This window comes from Hakea prostrata, chromosome 6 (genome assembly GCF_041222555.1).
Source record: "Hakea prostrata isolate BN-2017 chromosome 6, UWA_Hpros_2, whole genome shotgun sequence".
In the NCBI taxonomy this organism is placed as follows: domain Eukaryota; kingdom Viridiplantae; phylum Streptophyta; class Magnoliopsida; order Proteales; family Proteaceae; genus Hakea; species Hakea prostrata.
Genome location: NC_142605.1, coordinates 24,560,284 through 24,577,972, shown reverse-complemented (window position 1 = coordinate 24,577,972; position 17,689 = coordinate 24,560,284). Strand labels below are relative to the sequence as shown.

Below are 17,689 nucleotides of genomic sequence, written 5' to 3'. Positions count from 1 at the left end.
TGAGTGTCGAAAACTGACCTGGGAGCAACATGTGCTCCACCAATGCATTGTTATTTCATCGGTAAGATTAATACCTTTTAATGAAGGAGTCGTGAGTTCAACCCTTATTGACAACTGATCCGAACACTCTTTTAGGCTGCCTTTGCAAACAAAGGTGATATGGAAAAAAAAAATTATATGAAAATGGGTTGAAAAAGAAGAAAATGAAAGAAAATAATCTTGAGAAAATTGTGAAAAAGTGTAATTTTTATCCATATACTTGTTGGGCCGGATTCACCAACACTCTAAACCCTAATCCAGCTCCGCCAAAATTCGTGTTCCGCTTTACCGGCCATAGCCGAACGGAGGGGCCATTATTGTTGAGGCCAGATACGCAATACACAAACACGATCCTGAATTCCGGATATCATAGCATAACTGGATTTCCATTAGTCCATGTTTTTTAATTTATTTTTTATTTTCGCAGTGTTTCTACTTCTACCTTTCGGTCTCTTGACTTCTCGTCTCGTTTTCCTTTCCAAAGATTTCCAGGTTCTTTTCTATCTCATACCATATTCCTGATTCAGTAGTTTGTTTTCCGTCAGATTCATATGCTGATGAGTTGAATCTGTATTGCGGTGTGTTTTCATTTGCATATACTTTTTTAGTTTTTCGCGGTAGTATTCTCTTCTATCTTCAGATGATTTTATGCTATATTTAGATGCCAAAACCAGAAGAGTTTCTGCTGAATATACATGTAACGTGGTAGAATATTCTCTAAACTGAAGACTCCCAGTTGATTCTAAAATCTAGGGTTCTTGTGATTTAGAATTAGGAACCCTTATTTTTTTTTCTTCCTGTTTGGTTGGGCTATTAGAAACTTATAATCTGTTTGATAACATTTGGAAGCTTTGGTCCATTCCCTTAAGTAGTCCGAAGATAATGCGATTTCGTGAAACTATGGTGGTTGGTTGATTGCAACAGAGTTTTGTAAACTGAAACTGAGATTTGTCGGGATAATGCGCTTTTTGCTTAACGTGTTTCATCTGTTGAGAAACTTCATAAATAGTGTTAATTTGAGTATTGTTCTGACAGGAAGAGAGTTATATACTCTACATTGCTCGGTTATTATTTCTTATTAATTGTACTGATCTTGCTTGTTTACATGTTTTTAAGGCATTTTTTTTTATAAAGCTAGAGATTAGATAATGGGAGATGTTCACATGTGATTGCTTTGTTAGTACCATGGTTCTTCGTCATGGTCTAAGTCATTAAAAGATTAAGGGCAGTGCCGCAGTGAAACACATACATCTGGACATGATAACTGAAATAGTGTTTCTTTTTGTTCAGAAATTGGTGCCTGGTTATATTTGCTGAGGTTTCATGTGGTTGGACCAAAGCAGTTGACATGGCTAGCTATTCAGGAAGGGGTGTTCCAGCAAATGGTTCTGTCTATGTTTGTAACTTGCCTGATGGAACTGATGAAAATATGTTGGCTGAGTATTTTGGCACCATAGGGTTGCTAAAGGTAGGGAGTCATCACAGGTATTAATTGAATCCACTTTCTTGGTTATTTTGCTTTTGTTATGGAGAATATCTTGGTTGGAACCTAAATAGGATTTTGTGTTTTTCTTCACTTTGAACTTCATGCTTTATTAGAAAGACAAAAGAACTGGTCGACCTAAGATATGGTTTTATCGGGACAAAGTTACAAATGAGCCAAAAGGAGATGCAACAGTTACATATGAGGATCCACATGCTGCATTAGCTGCTGTTGAATGGTTCAACAACAAGGATTTCCATGGTAATGCAATTGGGGTTTTTATAGCAGAGTCAAAGACCAAAGACGATCCCACGTTAAACTCAGTGGATCATGGGGGAGATCCGGGTTATGTCGGACAGGGGGAAGATGCTGGGGATCTGAATGGAGGTGGAGGTGGAGGTGGAGAGAGAGGTAGAGGTCGGGGTGATGATTCTGGAAAAGGATGGCAACAAGACGGAGACTGGTTGTGTCCAAATACAAGGTCTGTGATGTGACATTGGTGAGCAGCTCTTCTTTTGCTTTGTATGCTCCCAGTATTTTTATTTACTTTATGTTACTAAGTGTGGAAATGAGTTATCTCTCTCTACTTCATGCTAGCAGTTGTTCCAATGTAAATTTTGCATTCCGTGGTGTTTGTAACCGTTGTGGAAGTGCTCGACCTGCTGGTTCCTCTGGTGGCGGTGCTGGTGCTGGTGGTCGAGGTAGAGGCCGTGGTGCAAATGACTCTGGGGGCCGTGGTCGCTCTGCAGCCAGTGTTGGTGCTACTACTGGACTATTTGGTCCAAATGATTGGTCATGTCCAATGTAAGACCTCAGTTCATGTTCAGTATTTTGTTTCTCTTGCTGACATGCCTGGAAACCTTTCAGCATTGATGTTCTAGAAACTAATCCTCTCATGTTTGATTGGTTATATATATATATATATATATAAATTTCATATATTTCATTTCCATCTGTTTTTCAGTTGGTTTTCTTGTTCAACACTGTTATAATGTTACTCCTAATTAGGTCTATTGGCATTAAGCCTGATGTTATGAATAGCTGCAAATAAATGCTCTGCTGATTTGTTGGGTTAACAATGTTATCCAACTTTCTTTCAAAGAACAATAGGTAAGGGTTAACTTAAAAAACAGGAGCAAATCATAGAATGAAAGATTTTGGATCTTTAGGGCCATTAAATAGGATGCAAGAGAAAGGAGAATGATAGCAGAATAGATATTGGGCAAAAAATCCCAAAATCTTGTAAATAAGGTTTCTCTGGTCATAATTTAGTCATGCAAGCAAGGTGATCCAGGTTGGGGAGAAGGTCCTGCAAGTGAAGGTATAAGAGAAAGAATAAAAGAATAAAGAGAGAAGGTAAGGGGATGTTCCAGGACTGTGAACAGTTGCATAAACAGTACATTAGAAGAAAGAAGAGAGAGAAGAGGAATGATGAAAAGGCAACGACCCCCACTGTAGTATGTAACTAAAGCTTCAGTCCTGAACTCAAATTGTGGGCTGTAGTGTAGCCATAGAATGTGTATCTTCTGAACTAATTGGGAGCCTAAAAAGGAAATAAAACCAAAAATAATTTTTTGCTTGCATGAGCTAAACTGGATTCTTTTTAACTATATATGAAATTGATACCATGATGGAAAATAAAACTGACCATAGGTAGGAATTGGACATACCCCAGTCTCACATAACAGCTTAAGTGTAACAAAAGATAGGAAAGGCTTCTGTATTACACACAACTTGGGCTATAGATTAGGTTTCTAAGTTTTAGGAAACCTATAACTAAAAGCTATTGAAGTTCATCCAGTAGGGCTGCACATGTTGGACCAGTTACTTACTATTAGTGTTTCCCTAGATTCATCTTGAATCATGGTCGAGACTTTGTTTCAAAGAAGGGTCAGCTGGAATGTCTTTCTGGTTTGATGCTTTGTTTTGCTGGTCAACACCTTCTGGTTAGTCAGTCTCTCAGTTCGGATAGCCTTGAGTGGTTGGGCGGGCCAAGTGAGCAGCTGACCAAGTTGAGGTTTTGACCAATAAAGGGGTCGGACAATCAAGTGGTCTGCCAATAAAAGCAGCTCTCCAATACAAGTGGTTGACCAAATTGACATAGTACACTTAAACTTCCATATCTGCTTCATCTGAACTTGAAGTGACTTGATTCATGCAGCATTGAAAGATGGCTTGAAGAGCTACGTTTCATATGAAAGTTTTAACTGAAGTGGATTGCACGGTTCCCAAAATTTAGCTCCTACCTGATTGATGTTCAACTATTGCTGTCTATAACTGTTGTGCCACGCCTGAAGATCATGCCATGACTTTTCACTTCAAGATCTCGGTAATACTTCAACTGTTCCCGTCCAACTTTGAGATGAAATCACGTGTAAGTTAACAGTCATTGGTTTATCCATAATCCAGCACAAATCCAGAGAAAGATTAATCCTGTATTATTTTCCTAAGACCAATGAATTTAAATAAGATCATATTAATTGAAAACTATAAGTGAGACAACAAAAACAAGAGTTTGTGAGGTCCACCTTAAGGTTGATGTATTTTACATTTTTTGTTTTACACTTCTAATGCTTATCTAAATTGATTTACATTCATTATATGATCTGCTTGCTTTCTCCTACTGAATTATGTGTATAGTAGGTATTTTAGTACATTGTAGCTGACCAACCTTTGACCTGAATTCAAGCTTCTTTTTGGACTTCGTTTATACAAACTTTGATAGTGGCATTGTGTTTATATGGGTCACAAGGCTATAGACCAAGTTTTAGGCTCAAACTATGTCAGAAACCTGCAGGAACCATCACTCAAGTTCCTTGCTGAAAGAAGGTGCGCCAACTTGGCTGTATCTTGGTCTGACGCTGTATTTTGGCCAACCTAATTGGGCTCCGAAGCGGAGTCCTCAAACCATTTTTGATTCTTTTTACATAGTTCTTGTGAATTTAGTTTTCAACGAATCAATTCTTCCACCTGAATATTTTCATAGATAGCTATGAGAAACAGTTAAGCTATTTAGATGTTTTTATGTCAGTATAGCTGACAAGAAACAGTTTTGGATTACTTGCTTTGATCATTGTATTGTGTTTGAACTTTTGTTTCAGGTGTGCCAATATTAACTGGGCAAAGCGCACAAAATGCAACATATGTAACACTAATAAGCCTGGTCACAATGAGGGCGGGGTGAGGTACTATATATTGTTGCTTTTAGTTAGTTTGAACTTTGAAGGCTTTATATATTGTATAGTAGTTACTGGTTAAGGCTCAAATAATTTACTAGCTGATTTCACTCTTCTTTGTTCTAGAAGTCCCATGCAAATGAAATTCTTGAACTTATTATGAGAATCTATAGCAAGTAAGCGGAAAGCAAACCAACTATACATTACCCAAAAAATGCTGCTTTAATCCCAGAAACATGTTAATCTGTTAGCATGTTTGTTATTTAATTTTCTTTTAGTTCTTTTTGTTTATATTTTTGTCATTTTTTCCGGTTGTAGTTTCCCTCTCTCCAGTCCCCCTCTTCGGAAGTCACTGTATTTCAGCATCTTTTACATATTCGAAGTTCCTTTAAGTTGTCTCTGTTTAGTGGCTTTTAAATTTTTCTTCTCTTATTTTTTGTTTCATGCAGTACTTGTTTCCCCCAGTATTAATTATAATCTAATCATTCCTGGGAATGTTTGTCTTGGACAATGCTTCCAGCCAACGGAAATAGTAGAAAACCCATAACCATTATTTATTGAGTTTTTTACAAGTTGCACACTATAATGGGGGTGAATCTTTGGGTGCCTCACTTTAGTGGCCTAAATTACATGGCACTCTCTTGCTAAATTGCAAGTTGCACACTGTTAGACTTTCATCCAAGATTTTGTCAAGTCACATGGAAAATGACCATATTGCCCTCAGTGAATAAAATGAATAACTACCACCCATTCGATATCCTCTCAACGCAACCCTTAGGTGGATAGAGGGATTCTCCTTCACCCATCTTCTACCTACGGCTCGCTAAAAACCATCCACCACCGCTGCCAGAAACCACCTCACCCCATCCCCCTGCCGGTGACCACAGCCCCCACCTTTCCCTGCTGGCAAGGTGTGGTCAAAAAACAAAAAATGATCTGATTTGTGAGATTTAAATGAAGAAGAAGATTTTAAAGAAGAAGAAGGTTTCCTTGTTCTTGGTAACATAATCATTGACATTGATGGCTAAATTAGGGAAAAAGCAATTGGTGAAGCAAACAGCCCTAGATGATAAGGAAGCCATAGAAACTGACGGTAAAGTACAAAAGTGTGAGACAGCATGTGGTTACTGCAAACCCTAAGGAAAAATGAGAATGTGCTGAATGCTGCAGAGAGAGATCACGCAAGACATTCGAAGTTCATCCACAATCTGGCCATGGAAGCATCTGAGGAATTGGGGGGAAATAAAAACCGGAGTTGGGGAATTGGAGTAAATACAGGTCTCATTACACTGCAGCGGTACTAATTGGCTTTTCTTGTGAGGTGAATTGTCTGCTGTAGGAGCAAACCCCTCAAGATTGAAAAAAGCCGGATTAGAATTCCATTTGTTTTGCATCCCTGTTGGGTATTCTGTGTTCGCATGTTCTTCTTCTCTATTGCCATTCTTCATCCCCGGCTGCTCTTCTTCTTGCGGTCCGATATGTAAACAGAGAAATTTATTTTCCGTGAAAATATTGATGCCATTTGTAAAATCATCTGGATATCAGTTCTTTCTTCTACTTCTATTTCTTTCGACAATTGCAAGTGCACAAATAACGGTGGAAGGGGGTTGGGGCTAATTAGTTGCAGGTGGGGAAGCAGGGGTTATGGATTGGCCCAGATAATAAGGGATTTTTGGCATTGTTGAAAGCGATCAAGCAGGGATTCATTTTGCCACTGCTGCAATGCAGGAGTTTGGCTGTGATTTGGTGAAAGATATTATGGGGACGAAGTGGTGGTGGTTCACAGTTCTGGATTTTGGCAGAAATTGGAATGGGGAAATTTGAAGATTTAATTTAAATGCTCAATAATGGCTGAATTATTAACAGCCATCGTTGCAACCCCTGTTTCAGCCTGAGGAAGAAAGTAAAAAATTAAAAAGAGAACCCTAAACCACATTCACTAGATATTTCCGGCAGGGAAAGGTGGGGTCAGTGGTCGCTGGCAGGGGGAGGGGGTGGGGGGATTTCTGGCAGCAGTGGGTGGTTTCTGGCTAGGTGTAGGTAGAAGATGGGAGACTTCACCCATCCAAGCAGTGGCGGAGCCACGTTGGGACCGGAGGGGGCCATGGCCCCCCCCGGATTTTTTGAAATTGTAAGTATCTTTGTTTTTTTCCTTATTTCTCTATCTTTAAATGTGAAATACCACTATTTGGCCCCCCTCCAAAAATTAAAAATAACAATTTAAAATAAAGATGATGGGTACAAATGTCATTCATAATCTCTATCTAATGGTTATCATTAAATCCCTAGTTTTAAGGAATAAAAGGTTAAATTCTAATCAAAAATTAACTCACTATCCTTGAATTTCTCCTTATATATTCTCTCTTATTTTCATTTCTATTTATTCTCTCATGAATCTCCTCTTTTATTCCTATTTTTTCTCTTTTTTTTTCTCACACGTCTCACAAAATATTGAAGTAGTTAGTAAACTTTGGAATTTTCCTAAATCTTCTCTACATCATGTATTCACTCTCTTTCTCAAATTATTCCTTTCTCTCTCTCACACTAACGAAATTTCTATTAATTTACCTAATTTTTAATGTAGACTATACATTAAAATATAATAATATATTCTGAGATGGGACCTACAGTGGGTCCCACATTGGCCCACATACATTCGGCCCCCCTCCATTTTCAATCCTGGCTCCGCCCCTGCATCCAAGGGGGGTAGTTATGTCATTTTATCCATTTATGGCAATATGGTCATTTGCCATGTGACTTAATAGAATCTTCAATGAAAGTCTAACCGTGTGCAACTTGTAATTTAGGAAGTGAGTGCCATGTAAGTTAGGCCTCTAAAGTAAGATACCCAGAGTTTCACCCCCATTATAGTGTGCAACCTATAAAAAACTCTTATTTATTTAATATTTTTGTTCTGTTTCTGGCTTATCTAGTGCCTCTAAACCATTTTCTAACCTGAAGCTAAGCACACTTCTCATAATGTTTGGTGAGTTTTGACTTTAATGTACGTTGTTTAGGAGAGATATATGATTGCTGAATTGTTGAACAGACCTTCCTTGCCCTTCTTTTTCAAGAGAGAGTAGGAGGGAAGGAAATATATATAGGGACTAGAATTGGTCTCAGTGGAATCACTATTCCTTCTCCCCTTCTTCTTAACTCATTATACATATGATCTGGGGATGAAGAGCATGCCCAAGTTTTGCTCGATGCTGCTGAATTAACTCAGGAATTGATTGGAATCTGCACTGGCTGATTACTTCCCTGCCCAAGCCCTAAATCCTTGTGCACCAGTTGAAGTATGAGTGCTTGAATCTTTGGCTTATCTTATCTTTCTGCAGGGGGGGCCGTGCTGGTGGCTACAAAGAACTTGATGAAGAAGAAATAGAGGAAACTAGACGACGGAGACGGGAAGCTGAAGAAGTATGATATTTTGCTCATCAATATTTTTAAGGATTAAGTTTTTGCTGGTCTCAAAATCTTGCTTGTGAAATTTCAGGATGATGGGGAGATGTATGATGAATTTGGCAATCTCAAGAAGAAATTCCGTGCCAAAGCACAGCAAGCTGAGGCCCGACAGGTGCTTCCAGGTGCTGGACGTGCAGGATGGGAAGTTGAGGAACTAGGTACTGCCCTTATCTTAATATGTTTGCCTCTTTGTAGGTTTTTGGGGGTATCTTAGAAATTGTTGTAGTTTAATAATCAAGAAACTCCTCTCTTTTTTTTATTTTTCAAATATTTTTTTGTCATTCTGTGAATGGTTCTTCATCTACATTAGGATGCACTGCTTGATATATTGACTGTGATTTGGTTGGAGATGTTTTCGGACATAGAGCTTTTCTTTGCACCAGTGACATCTATTTAGTAGTTCACTGATAGAAAGCCCAACCAATTTATTGATCCAATCAGGTCATAATAACATCCAACTGTAGGTGTATAATTTTTTTTCTTTTCTTTTCATGGCTGCAATCTTGTCTCTCCAATGACCTGCGGTTTGGGCATCACCACTGAAGAGAGATTTAAACAACAGTCAAATATGTGGGCAGCATGCCCTTTGCTCATTGTTTATAATAACCAATGAGCTTATTACAAAAATAGAATCTTTTTAACTTCAAACAACACCCCCCCCCAGCAAATGGAATAGAAATCTTTTTTTTTGGTAAACAACTTCATTCAGAAAGATATGCACGAGCTACAGCCGAGGCATCCAGATTGACAAAGTCCTGGAGCCAAGGAGTGGAAGTGGGCCAAGCTATCTCGCTCGAGAGAGATAGAGCCCTCCTAGCTAGGGAATCAGCACATGAGTTACTTTCCCTATAAATATGATGAATTACACAATCACTGAACTTGGTTCTGAGGTATATGATATCATCCAGAATTGGTCTAACCTCCGGGGGGCCAAGATGGAGACAGTCTTCCAAGTGGCGGGTAAGCTCTTGATTGTCAGTTTCAAAATGCCCCTTGTCATGACATTCACCCAATGTGAACAACATGCTATCCCTCAAGGCCATAGCTTCTGCAACCAACACTGATTGGGCGGAAGAAGGTTTTGAAACCGCCAATAAGCAATCAACCCTTTCATTTCGAATAATAAAACCCAAACCGCATCTATCACTGTCCTTCTTCATGGCTGCATCGGAATTTACTTTGACCCAACCGGTGCTTGGAGGAGACCAATTTGGTTGTCTCACCAATCTACTTACCACCATTTTTGATTTGATGGGATTCACTTGTAGATACTCCCCTTGATGTCTCATTGCACGTTCAATAACTTGATGAGGAGATGATACCTCTCTGTTAAAGATTAGTGCATTTCTGGCCAACCATAGCTCCCAAAAAATAAAAGCCGCCAAGGATGTCATTTCCTTTGTCAAGCCACCCTCTCCAAATCCAATAGATTTCCATGAATTAAGCCATTCGTGGAGATTGGCTTCCTCTCCTTGTGGGGAAGTAAATGAGAGTTGAGACCCAAACCATGTTGCTCTGGCAAATGGACATGAGAGGAAAATGTGATCAATGCTCTCCTTTTCTTTACCGCATCTTTGGCATAATGGATCGACTTGTATGTTTCTATTGATCAGCCCCTCAGTTGTTGCTAAGCCTCTCCCACAAATCCTCCATAAAAGCTGTTTAATCTTTGGTGGAGCATCTACTTTTCAGATGTAATCCCATACACCTTTATCGACTTGCTTCCATAGTCCACTAGAAGATGAGGATGGCTTCTCTCTCAACTTGTTTTCTTTCTTCAATATAAGCACTTCATAAGCCGACTTAACTGTGAATTGCCCATTTCTAGTTGCTGCCCAAAATAGAGAGTTGGGTTGAGGGAACAAGCTGAGTTGTATTTTTAGAATCTCATCAGCTTCATCCTTAGGGATCATGATCAAGGACTTGATGATATCAGCCTTCCAACTTCTATTGATAGGATCAATCAACTCCTCAACCCATTCAACATTACAATCAAGGGGTTTCTGTGACTTGAGTCTAAACATGGGAAGAGAAGGGATCCAATTCGAGTTCCAAATGTTAATATCTGAACCACATCCAATTTTGCCAGCATAGACCCGCTTTAAGACCCTCTCTTCCTTCAATTACACCCCTCCAAGCCCATGATGGATTTTGGCCCAGACTTGCATTCATGAAAGAAGAATTAGGGAAATAAGTATTTTTCATCACTGAGGCCCATAATGAATTTGGTTCCATCCATAGTTTCCACGCAAGCTTGGTTAGTAGTGCTTGGTTTTGAGTATCCGGATCTTTGAATCCAAGTCCCCCTTTTGATTTTGGTAAGCTCATTCTATCCCATGAAATCCAATGTATGCCTTTCCCCTTCTCATTCTTACCCCAGTAAAACCGAGCTGCTGATTTCCTCAGTTCCTTGTGAGTAGACTTAGGTATCCGAAAGTGCGAAGCTGCAAAGTTGGGCATTGCAAAGGCCACTGATTTAAGAAGAACTTCTTTACCTGCTTGTGACAATAGTTTGTTCTTCCAACTTTGGAGTTTCCCTTCAACTTTGTCTTGGAGCTCTCTAAACACCTTGATCTTTGAGCAACCGAAATCTGTTGGCAAGCCTAGATATTTTGAGTCACCCTCTCCATATGGGATCTTTAGAATTCTAGAGAACCATCTTCTAAATTTGACATGTGTGTTTGGGCTAAATGTGAGTCTAGACTTCTTCATGTTGATTTTTTGTCCACTCGCCCTACAATATATATCCAGACAAGCTTTGAGATTGGTCACTGCCTCCAATTTGACTTCTGAGAAGAGTAAACAATCATCTGCAAACATCAAATGAGTTAGCATTGGACCTCTTCCCCTAATTCTCACTCCCTCAATTTCTCCCATCACTTGTGCTTTGTTGATAATTCCTGAAAGAGCTTGAGAGCACAAAGAGAAAATGGCCGGAGACAAGGGGTCCCCTTGTCGGATACCTCTACTGGGTTTCACATCTCCCTTCACTGTTCCATTGATCAAAAGTTTAAAATTTGTAGTTGTGATGAACCCCATCACAAGAGACACCCATTTCTGACTAAATCCCATTTTCTGAAGTACTCTACTGATAAACACCCATTCAAGCCTATCATAGGCTTTTTGCATATCCAACTTCATAGTTAGAAATTTCTTCTTCCCTTTAGTTTTCTTCTTCAAGTAGTGGTATACTTCATGGGCAACTAGGATATTGTCAGAAATTTGCCTTCCTGGCACAAATGCTGATTGGGTGGGCTCAATGATCAGATCCATATATTTCCCTAACCGTGTTGCAAGAATCTTTGTAATGATTTTGAACACCACTTCGCATAAACTAATGGGGCGGTATTGCTCAATACTCTCAGGAGAAATGTTCTTCGGAATTAGGCAGATCAATGTAGCATTTAAGTTTTCATCCATCACTCCTGTTTCAAAGAACTCAGTAATACAGTTTAACACATCATTCTGAACAACATCCCAGTGGTGTTGGAAAAACATTGGGGGAAAGCCACTTGGCCCAGGTGATTTTGTAGGGCCCATGTCAAAAATTGCTTTTTTCACTTCCTCAAGGGATGGAGTTTTTGATAACTCATCATCCCACTCAGGTAACACAACTGCATTAAGATTTTCTGACACCCAGTCTAGGGCCTCAAGGTCAACACCTTCTGATGTAAATAACTTTTCAAAGTAATTTTGAATAATATCAAAAATTTCATCATCATTATCAACCCACTCACCTGCAGAATTTTTCAATTGAAGAATTCGGTTAGATAGCCTCCTCTGCATTGTTGAAGCGTGGTAATATCCTGTGTTCTTATCACCATGTTTGAGCCATTCGACCTTTGCTTTCTGAGCCCACAGCAGTTCTTCCTTCTCCAATTCAGCATCTAGCAAATCAGTGACCATCTTCATTTTTGTTTCTGAGTACACATCTGGACCAGCCTCTTGGAGTTTCAGCAGTTCTTTCTTGAGGTTCTTAATTGTTGTTTGAACATGGCCAAAAACCTCACGGTTCCACTTCTGAAGGGATTCCTTGCACTCATCACCTTTCTGAATTATTTGCTCTGCATTCTTCCCAGTTGATGGGGATTGCCAAGCTCGAGACACCACACCTTTACACATCGGGTGCTTGATCCACATTGCTTCAAAACGGAAAGGCTTTGGCCCTTTCACCCTTCCACCTTGGGTGTCTACCACAATTGGATTGTGATCTGACCCAATCGCAGGTCTAACAAAATTAACAGAGTTGCAGAATTTGCTAATCCATTGTGCATTACATAATGCTCTATCCAAACGAATACGAATATTAGCATTACCTCTTCTTTTGTTATTCCATGTGAATATTGGCCCTTTTCCTCCCAAATCCATCAAACCACAAGACTCAATAAATCTTCTAAATCCATTTGAATCTGCATGGTTTCTAGAATCACCTCCAGATTTCTCCACTCAAGTCAAGTGAGAGTTGAAATCCCCTATACTCAACCATGGTTTGTCTCTGCCCTTTGATAGATCCTCAATTTTCTCCAAGACTTGTTTCCTTTTGCTTCTTATAGGGTTGCCATATACACATGTGATGAAGAATTCAGTTTTCTGCAGATTCTTAACATGGCAATCAATAATATTTTTATCAGCAAATAAAATATCAACCTTCACTTCTTTGCCAATATAGGGTTGCCAATAGAAATCTTATGTAATCATTCTAGATAATCCATTGCTATTACATACAAAATAAAAAACTTGTAGAAACTTCTACTTAATATGTATCTTAACCAAAGTCACTTATTTAAATGGAAGTACAAAACAAATATTTAGTTACTACTTAGTTAAAATCTAGATATTTTGTCTTCGATCTACTAAGCTTAAAGCCTTTTGATTCCAAAGCTACTCTCCATGATTCTAATTTGGTATTAATTCCCAATTGGGTCTCATCAATCAACACAATATCATCCGCAAAAAGCATACACTAGGGGACATCATCTTGAATGTCTTTGGTTAATTCATCCATTCCCAGTGCAAATAGATATGGGCTTAAAGTTGACCCTTGATGAAGTCCAACTGTTATCGGGAATTCATTACTTTGTCCCTCCACTATTCTAACACTAGTCACCGAACCATCATACATATCCGTAACTATATCTACATAATTACTTGCAACATTTCTTTTCTCTAGTACTTGCCAAATTAACGCTTTAGGGACTCTATCATAAGCTTTTTATAGGTCAATAAATACCATATGAAGGTCTTTCCTACATTCTCTATACCTTTCCATTAGTCTCCCAATTAGGTAAATAGCCTCCGTTGTATAAACCCAAATTGGTTCTCCGTAACAATAGTTAAGTGTCTCAAATGGGTTTCAATTATTCTCTCCCATAATTTCATCGTATGGTTCATCAATTTGATGCCCTTAGGCTGCGTTTGTTTGCTGGAATAAAGGTGGGGTGGGAATAAAGGGGTGGGAAAATTCTTGAAAAGTGTGTAGATTTCTTACTTTTCCCTTAAATCCCAAAATGGTAGATTGTTTGGTTGCTTGGGGTGGGAAAGTGGGAGACAAGTTTCCTTGAATCAAGGAAACTTGTCTGCTGATGTGGCAGCCCAACTTTCCCACCCCATGCCATTTTAAAACCCCACATATTTGGTGGGACTTTGTGGGAAAGTTGGGAAAAGTAAAAAGTGGGACCCACTCCCTATCACTTTTCCACAAAATCCTTTCCTTTCCTTTCATTCACCCTCACCCCACTACACATGGGACCCACATGTTTTTTTTTCCCCCCCTTTTTTCCCACCCCACATTTGCAAACAAACGCAGCCTTATAGTTATTACAACTTTGAATATCTCCTTTATTTTTTTAAATTTTTTTATTAATTTACCTTTTCTTTTGATGTTAATAAATTTTTTTTCTATCCATCAAGAACAACAAGAAGCCTTGTTCCAACCAAATGGGGTCAGCTACATGGATTCTTGAGTCTCAATCTGCTCTTGTTGGCGGCCATACAAGGCCTAAGCTATGGACATCCTTTGTCACAATTTCTCCTAAGGTTATCTTAAGTCTGCCTCTAGTTCTCCTAATTCCTTTAATCTGGATTAAATAGTTTCTTCGTATAGGGGCATTTATATATTGTCTTCTGCGTTTCCTTTTAGATTTGAAGTGTCATGGAGTTGGTTTATGGATGGATTAATGATACATTCTTGTTTGGAAAATTATTTTGCATTTTCTTTTTATGTATATATGCAAGATTTTTTCCTATATTATATAAAATAATAAAAACTGAAATGACATGTGCTTTTCCTGTATGATTAGATGTGTGTATTCTCTTCTGCATTTTCTTTTTGTATTTTCTTTTTGTTGCATGGCTATTTATGTTAATTTTCTGTAGTAGTAATTCCTGCAAGAGTGAAGCAATTTATGTTTGCAGGGCCAATTTGATTGAAATGCCTTTACGATGATATACTCTTGTAATGAAATCAGGAAAAATAATGGTCGCTATGACGAGTTTATGATTGAATATTTAAAAAGACGTGCACTGATCCTCTGGCCCAGTATATCAATGATGGAATCTGCCTTTGTGTTCAATATATTTTTTTGGTGTGGCTCCTGTGGTTGATATATATATATATATATATTCTTTTGGGGCAGGGGGGGTGCTTTAGTATGTTGGTTTATGTATTTTATTTTATTAACCTTTCCGTGTTTAAAATTTGCAATTTAATCATGACAGATGCGACTGACAAAGATGGTAGAGCCAAAAGTAAAGACAGGAGGAGTAGAGACCGTGATGATAGAGAGAGCAGCCGGAGTCGGGATCGGGATCGGGATGGTTATGCCCGTGAAAGGGATAGGCGCCGGAGTCATAGCAGAGAGAGGGAGAAGGACCGTGAGAAAGAAAGGGGTAAAGACAGAAATAGAGATAGAGATAGAGATAGAGATTATGATCATAGCCGAGGAAGAGAATATGCACGAGATCGGGACTGGGATCACTATCGAGATTAGTACTTTTGGAGAATTTTGTCTTCATTTTGGATTTTTTTGTGCTATATCTTAAGCCTCTTCAAGTGAAAAAAACCTATGCTGGTCAGGAGGATTGCATGAAATTCAGTTCTGTTGGTATTTGAGATGCGTGACTTCTGAGAGGTTCTCTCTGTCATTGTCCATTTTGAGGAATGTTACTGTGTTAATTTACCTTGTTCATCGTTTTGAAGAGGCAATGGATTAGTCGAACTGCTTGATGTTATTACCAATCACTTGCATGCAATTTGAGTAGTTATTTGGTAACTCCTTTGTGCAATGGCACGAAAATGCTTAATGTTCCTCCAATTTCTATTCAGATGCAATGCTAGATTGATCATGCTGCAAATTCTTAGCAGGAGGTAGGTGGCCACCTTCTGGGGAAAGGAAAGGAAAGGATCTACTGCAGGTTTTGCTGAGTTTTCTACTGGCATGACCAGAGTTTCTGATGGGTATGATTAGCCTGGGTCTTATCTTGGATTCGAGCTCCTCTATTTCTCCTTTCTGCTTCCATTGTGATGCAGGTGCATCTCAGCAAGTCTTGATATGGAGGTGGAAAGTCTACCGCTTATTTGGAATCTATATTTTAGTGCTGATAATTGACGTTCAGCTATTAACCATCTGAATTGGTATATTTGATTTACTGGTTGTAAGATTCATGATGCAACACACGAATAGGGAAGTGGATGAGTTCAATCCGTATTTGAAGTTCTGGCCATATTAAATTTGCGAACTGGAACGTTTTATAGTTTTTACTTCGAATAAGAAGATAAATTTGACATATGGATACAGACACGTGGAGTAAACAACTAAAGGGCACCTGTACTGACAGGTAATTCCTGAACTACTGTGGGGGGGTTTGAACTTTTGATGATGCTTGTGATGGGTTTTTATATAACCGAGGAGGTCAGATGTTGCTTGGTCTTTGGTGATCTTGACTGATCACTTTTTTATTTTATTTAATATTACTAATTAATTGTTAATATTTTGATTAATAGGGTTTTTTTTTTAAAATTTTTTTATTATAATTTTCTAATAATTTTTCATTTTTATATACTAAATTTATTTTTATTCGTTAATTTATTCTCGACAAAAGTCACCAAACCATTCTTATACTCATTTATTTTAAATAGGTATAATAGAGGATGAGAATTGATAAAAAAAAAAACCTAAAATTAAGAAATTCCTGAGATAATATGACTAGATAAACCATCCAACCTTCTAAAACCAATTAGGGATTGTAAAAGGTTTTGGGATTGACATAAAAAAGCATCGGAAAACAGTAAATTGAAGAATGTATTAAAATAAAATTTCTGTATAAATTGACCTAATGCAAGTGTTTTTCAATGCGCCTTATACTGGGTAGATAATAGCCTATCTTCCATCTTCTTTTTTTTTTTTTTCAAAAACATATGATTTTTAAAATAAAAAAAAGTGGTTTTTTGGGTTTTTTAAGTTGAATATAAACTAATATTGGGTTCACTTAGTGCAACAAATTATTGGATCTGGTAGCAACTGACATTATTTGAGATGTATTAAATTTGTTTGTAAAATAATTAAAATACCCTTTTAACCCACATCAAGCCTCCACACCTTATAACCACACTTAGTCACCCTACCGAAAATCACTCACCTCACAAAGAAAATAAAACCATTGCCCCACTTTCAACTTGTGGGAAACATTCAACTTGTCGGAAACGTAGAAACTCAACTAGCTTTACCAGGATGTCAGCATGAGGGATGAGATTATTCTTTTGATATTTTCGGGCCTCTTTCTGTTTTTTTTTATTTGGTAATCATTTTCAGGCTTTTTCTACAACCACCGTTATGCACTCATGCTGCAAACTTTGAAGTTCTTGAATGCTACAGATTTTAAATAGAGAATCAACTCATAAAATTCCGGTTGCAGTATTTTGGAATCAATAGTATCACCGGGAATAGGCTTTAAAATCTTCTATTGGTCAATCATGTATTGATAGTCCTTCCCTATGGCCATAGATTCTAGAGCTTGGCAGGCCACTAGATGAATGATTCAAAAACCAAACAATGTATGGATCTCGTGTTCATGAGACCTATTTCGTTTCCCTCCAATACCCCTCTGTATTCAATCAATTAGACATTTGCTTTCCTCAACCCTTGTACGCATGCACAAGGAAGTATTGTTCACCTCATTGAGGAAATAAAAACCTTTTCAGGCGTGAATGGAAGGGTAAGGTTTGTTCATCTTGGTAGAGAAGCAAGCAAAGCTGCTAATTGGATGTCTAAGGTGCTACTTTGTCCCTTAGACCCATGGGCTTTCTTCCCATATCCTCCAGCTGGGTTAGAAGGAATTCTCATGGTAGATCTCATGGTGGATAGAGAGTCTTGTTTAAGTTAAGTTTTCTGTTTGTTCATTTGGGTTTTAGCCCGTCTTTGTACCGGAAAAAATGATGTCTATAATAGTCAAGTAAAATTCTTGAAATTATTTGAATCAATTTCATTCTTAATTTTTCCCCTTCTCATTTTTCAAAGAAATAACTAAC

The 17,689-nt window shown here is 38.2% G+C and overlaps 1 protein-coding gene across 2 annotated transcripts; it reads left to right on the top strand.

Annotated features, from left to right (window-relative positions):
- Nucleotides 1-283: 283 nt before the first annotated feature.
- On the top strand, nucleotides 284-16,016 carry TAF15 (TBP-associated factor 15). 2 transcript variants are annotated; one of them, XM_089158209.1, is made up of 8 exons: nucleotides 284-531; nucleotides 1,330-1,507; nucleotides 1,639-2,003; nucleotides 2,123-2,326; nucleotides 4,624-4,707; nucleotides 8,037-8,118; nucleotides 8,195-8,321; nucleotides 14,881-16,016. In XM_089158209.1, exons 2-8 carry the CDS (start codon nucleotides 1,388-1,390, stop codon nucleotides 15,150-15,152), a joined length of 1,254 nt encoding a protein of 417 aa, XP_089014335.1. In that variant the 5' UTR covers nucleotides 284-531; nucleotides 1,330-1,387; the 3' UTR covers nucleotides 15,153-16,016. The 2 variants fall into 2 exon arrangements, with proteins under 2 accessions (XP_089014335.1, XP_089014334.1); XM_089158208.1 differs by having other exon boundaries at nucleotides 284-1,507.
- Nucleotides 16,017-17,689: the final 1,673 nt, after the last annotated feature.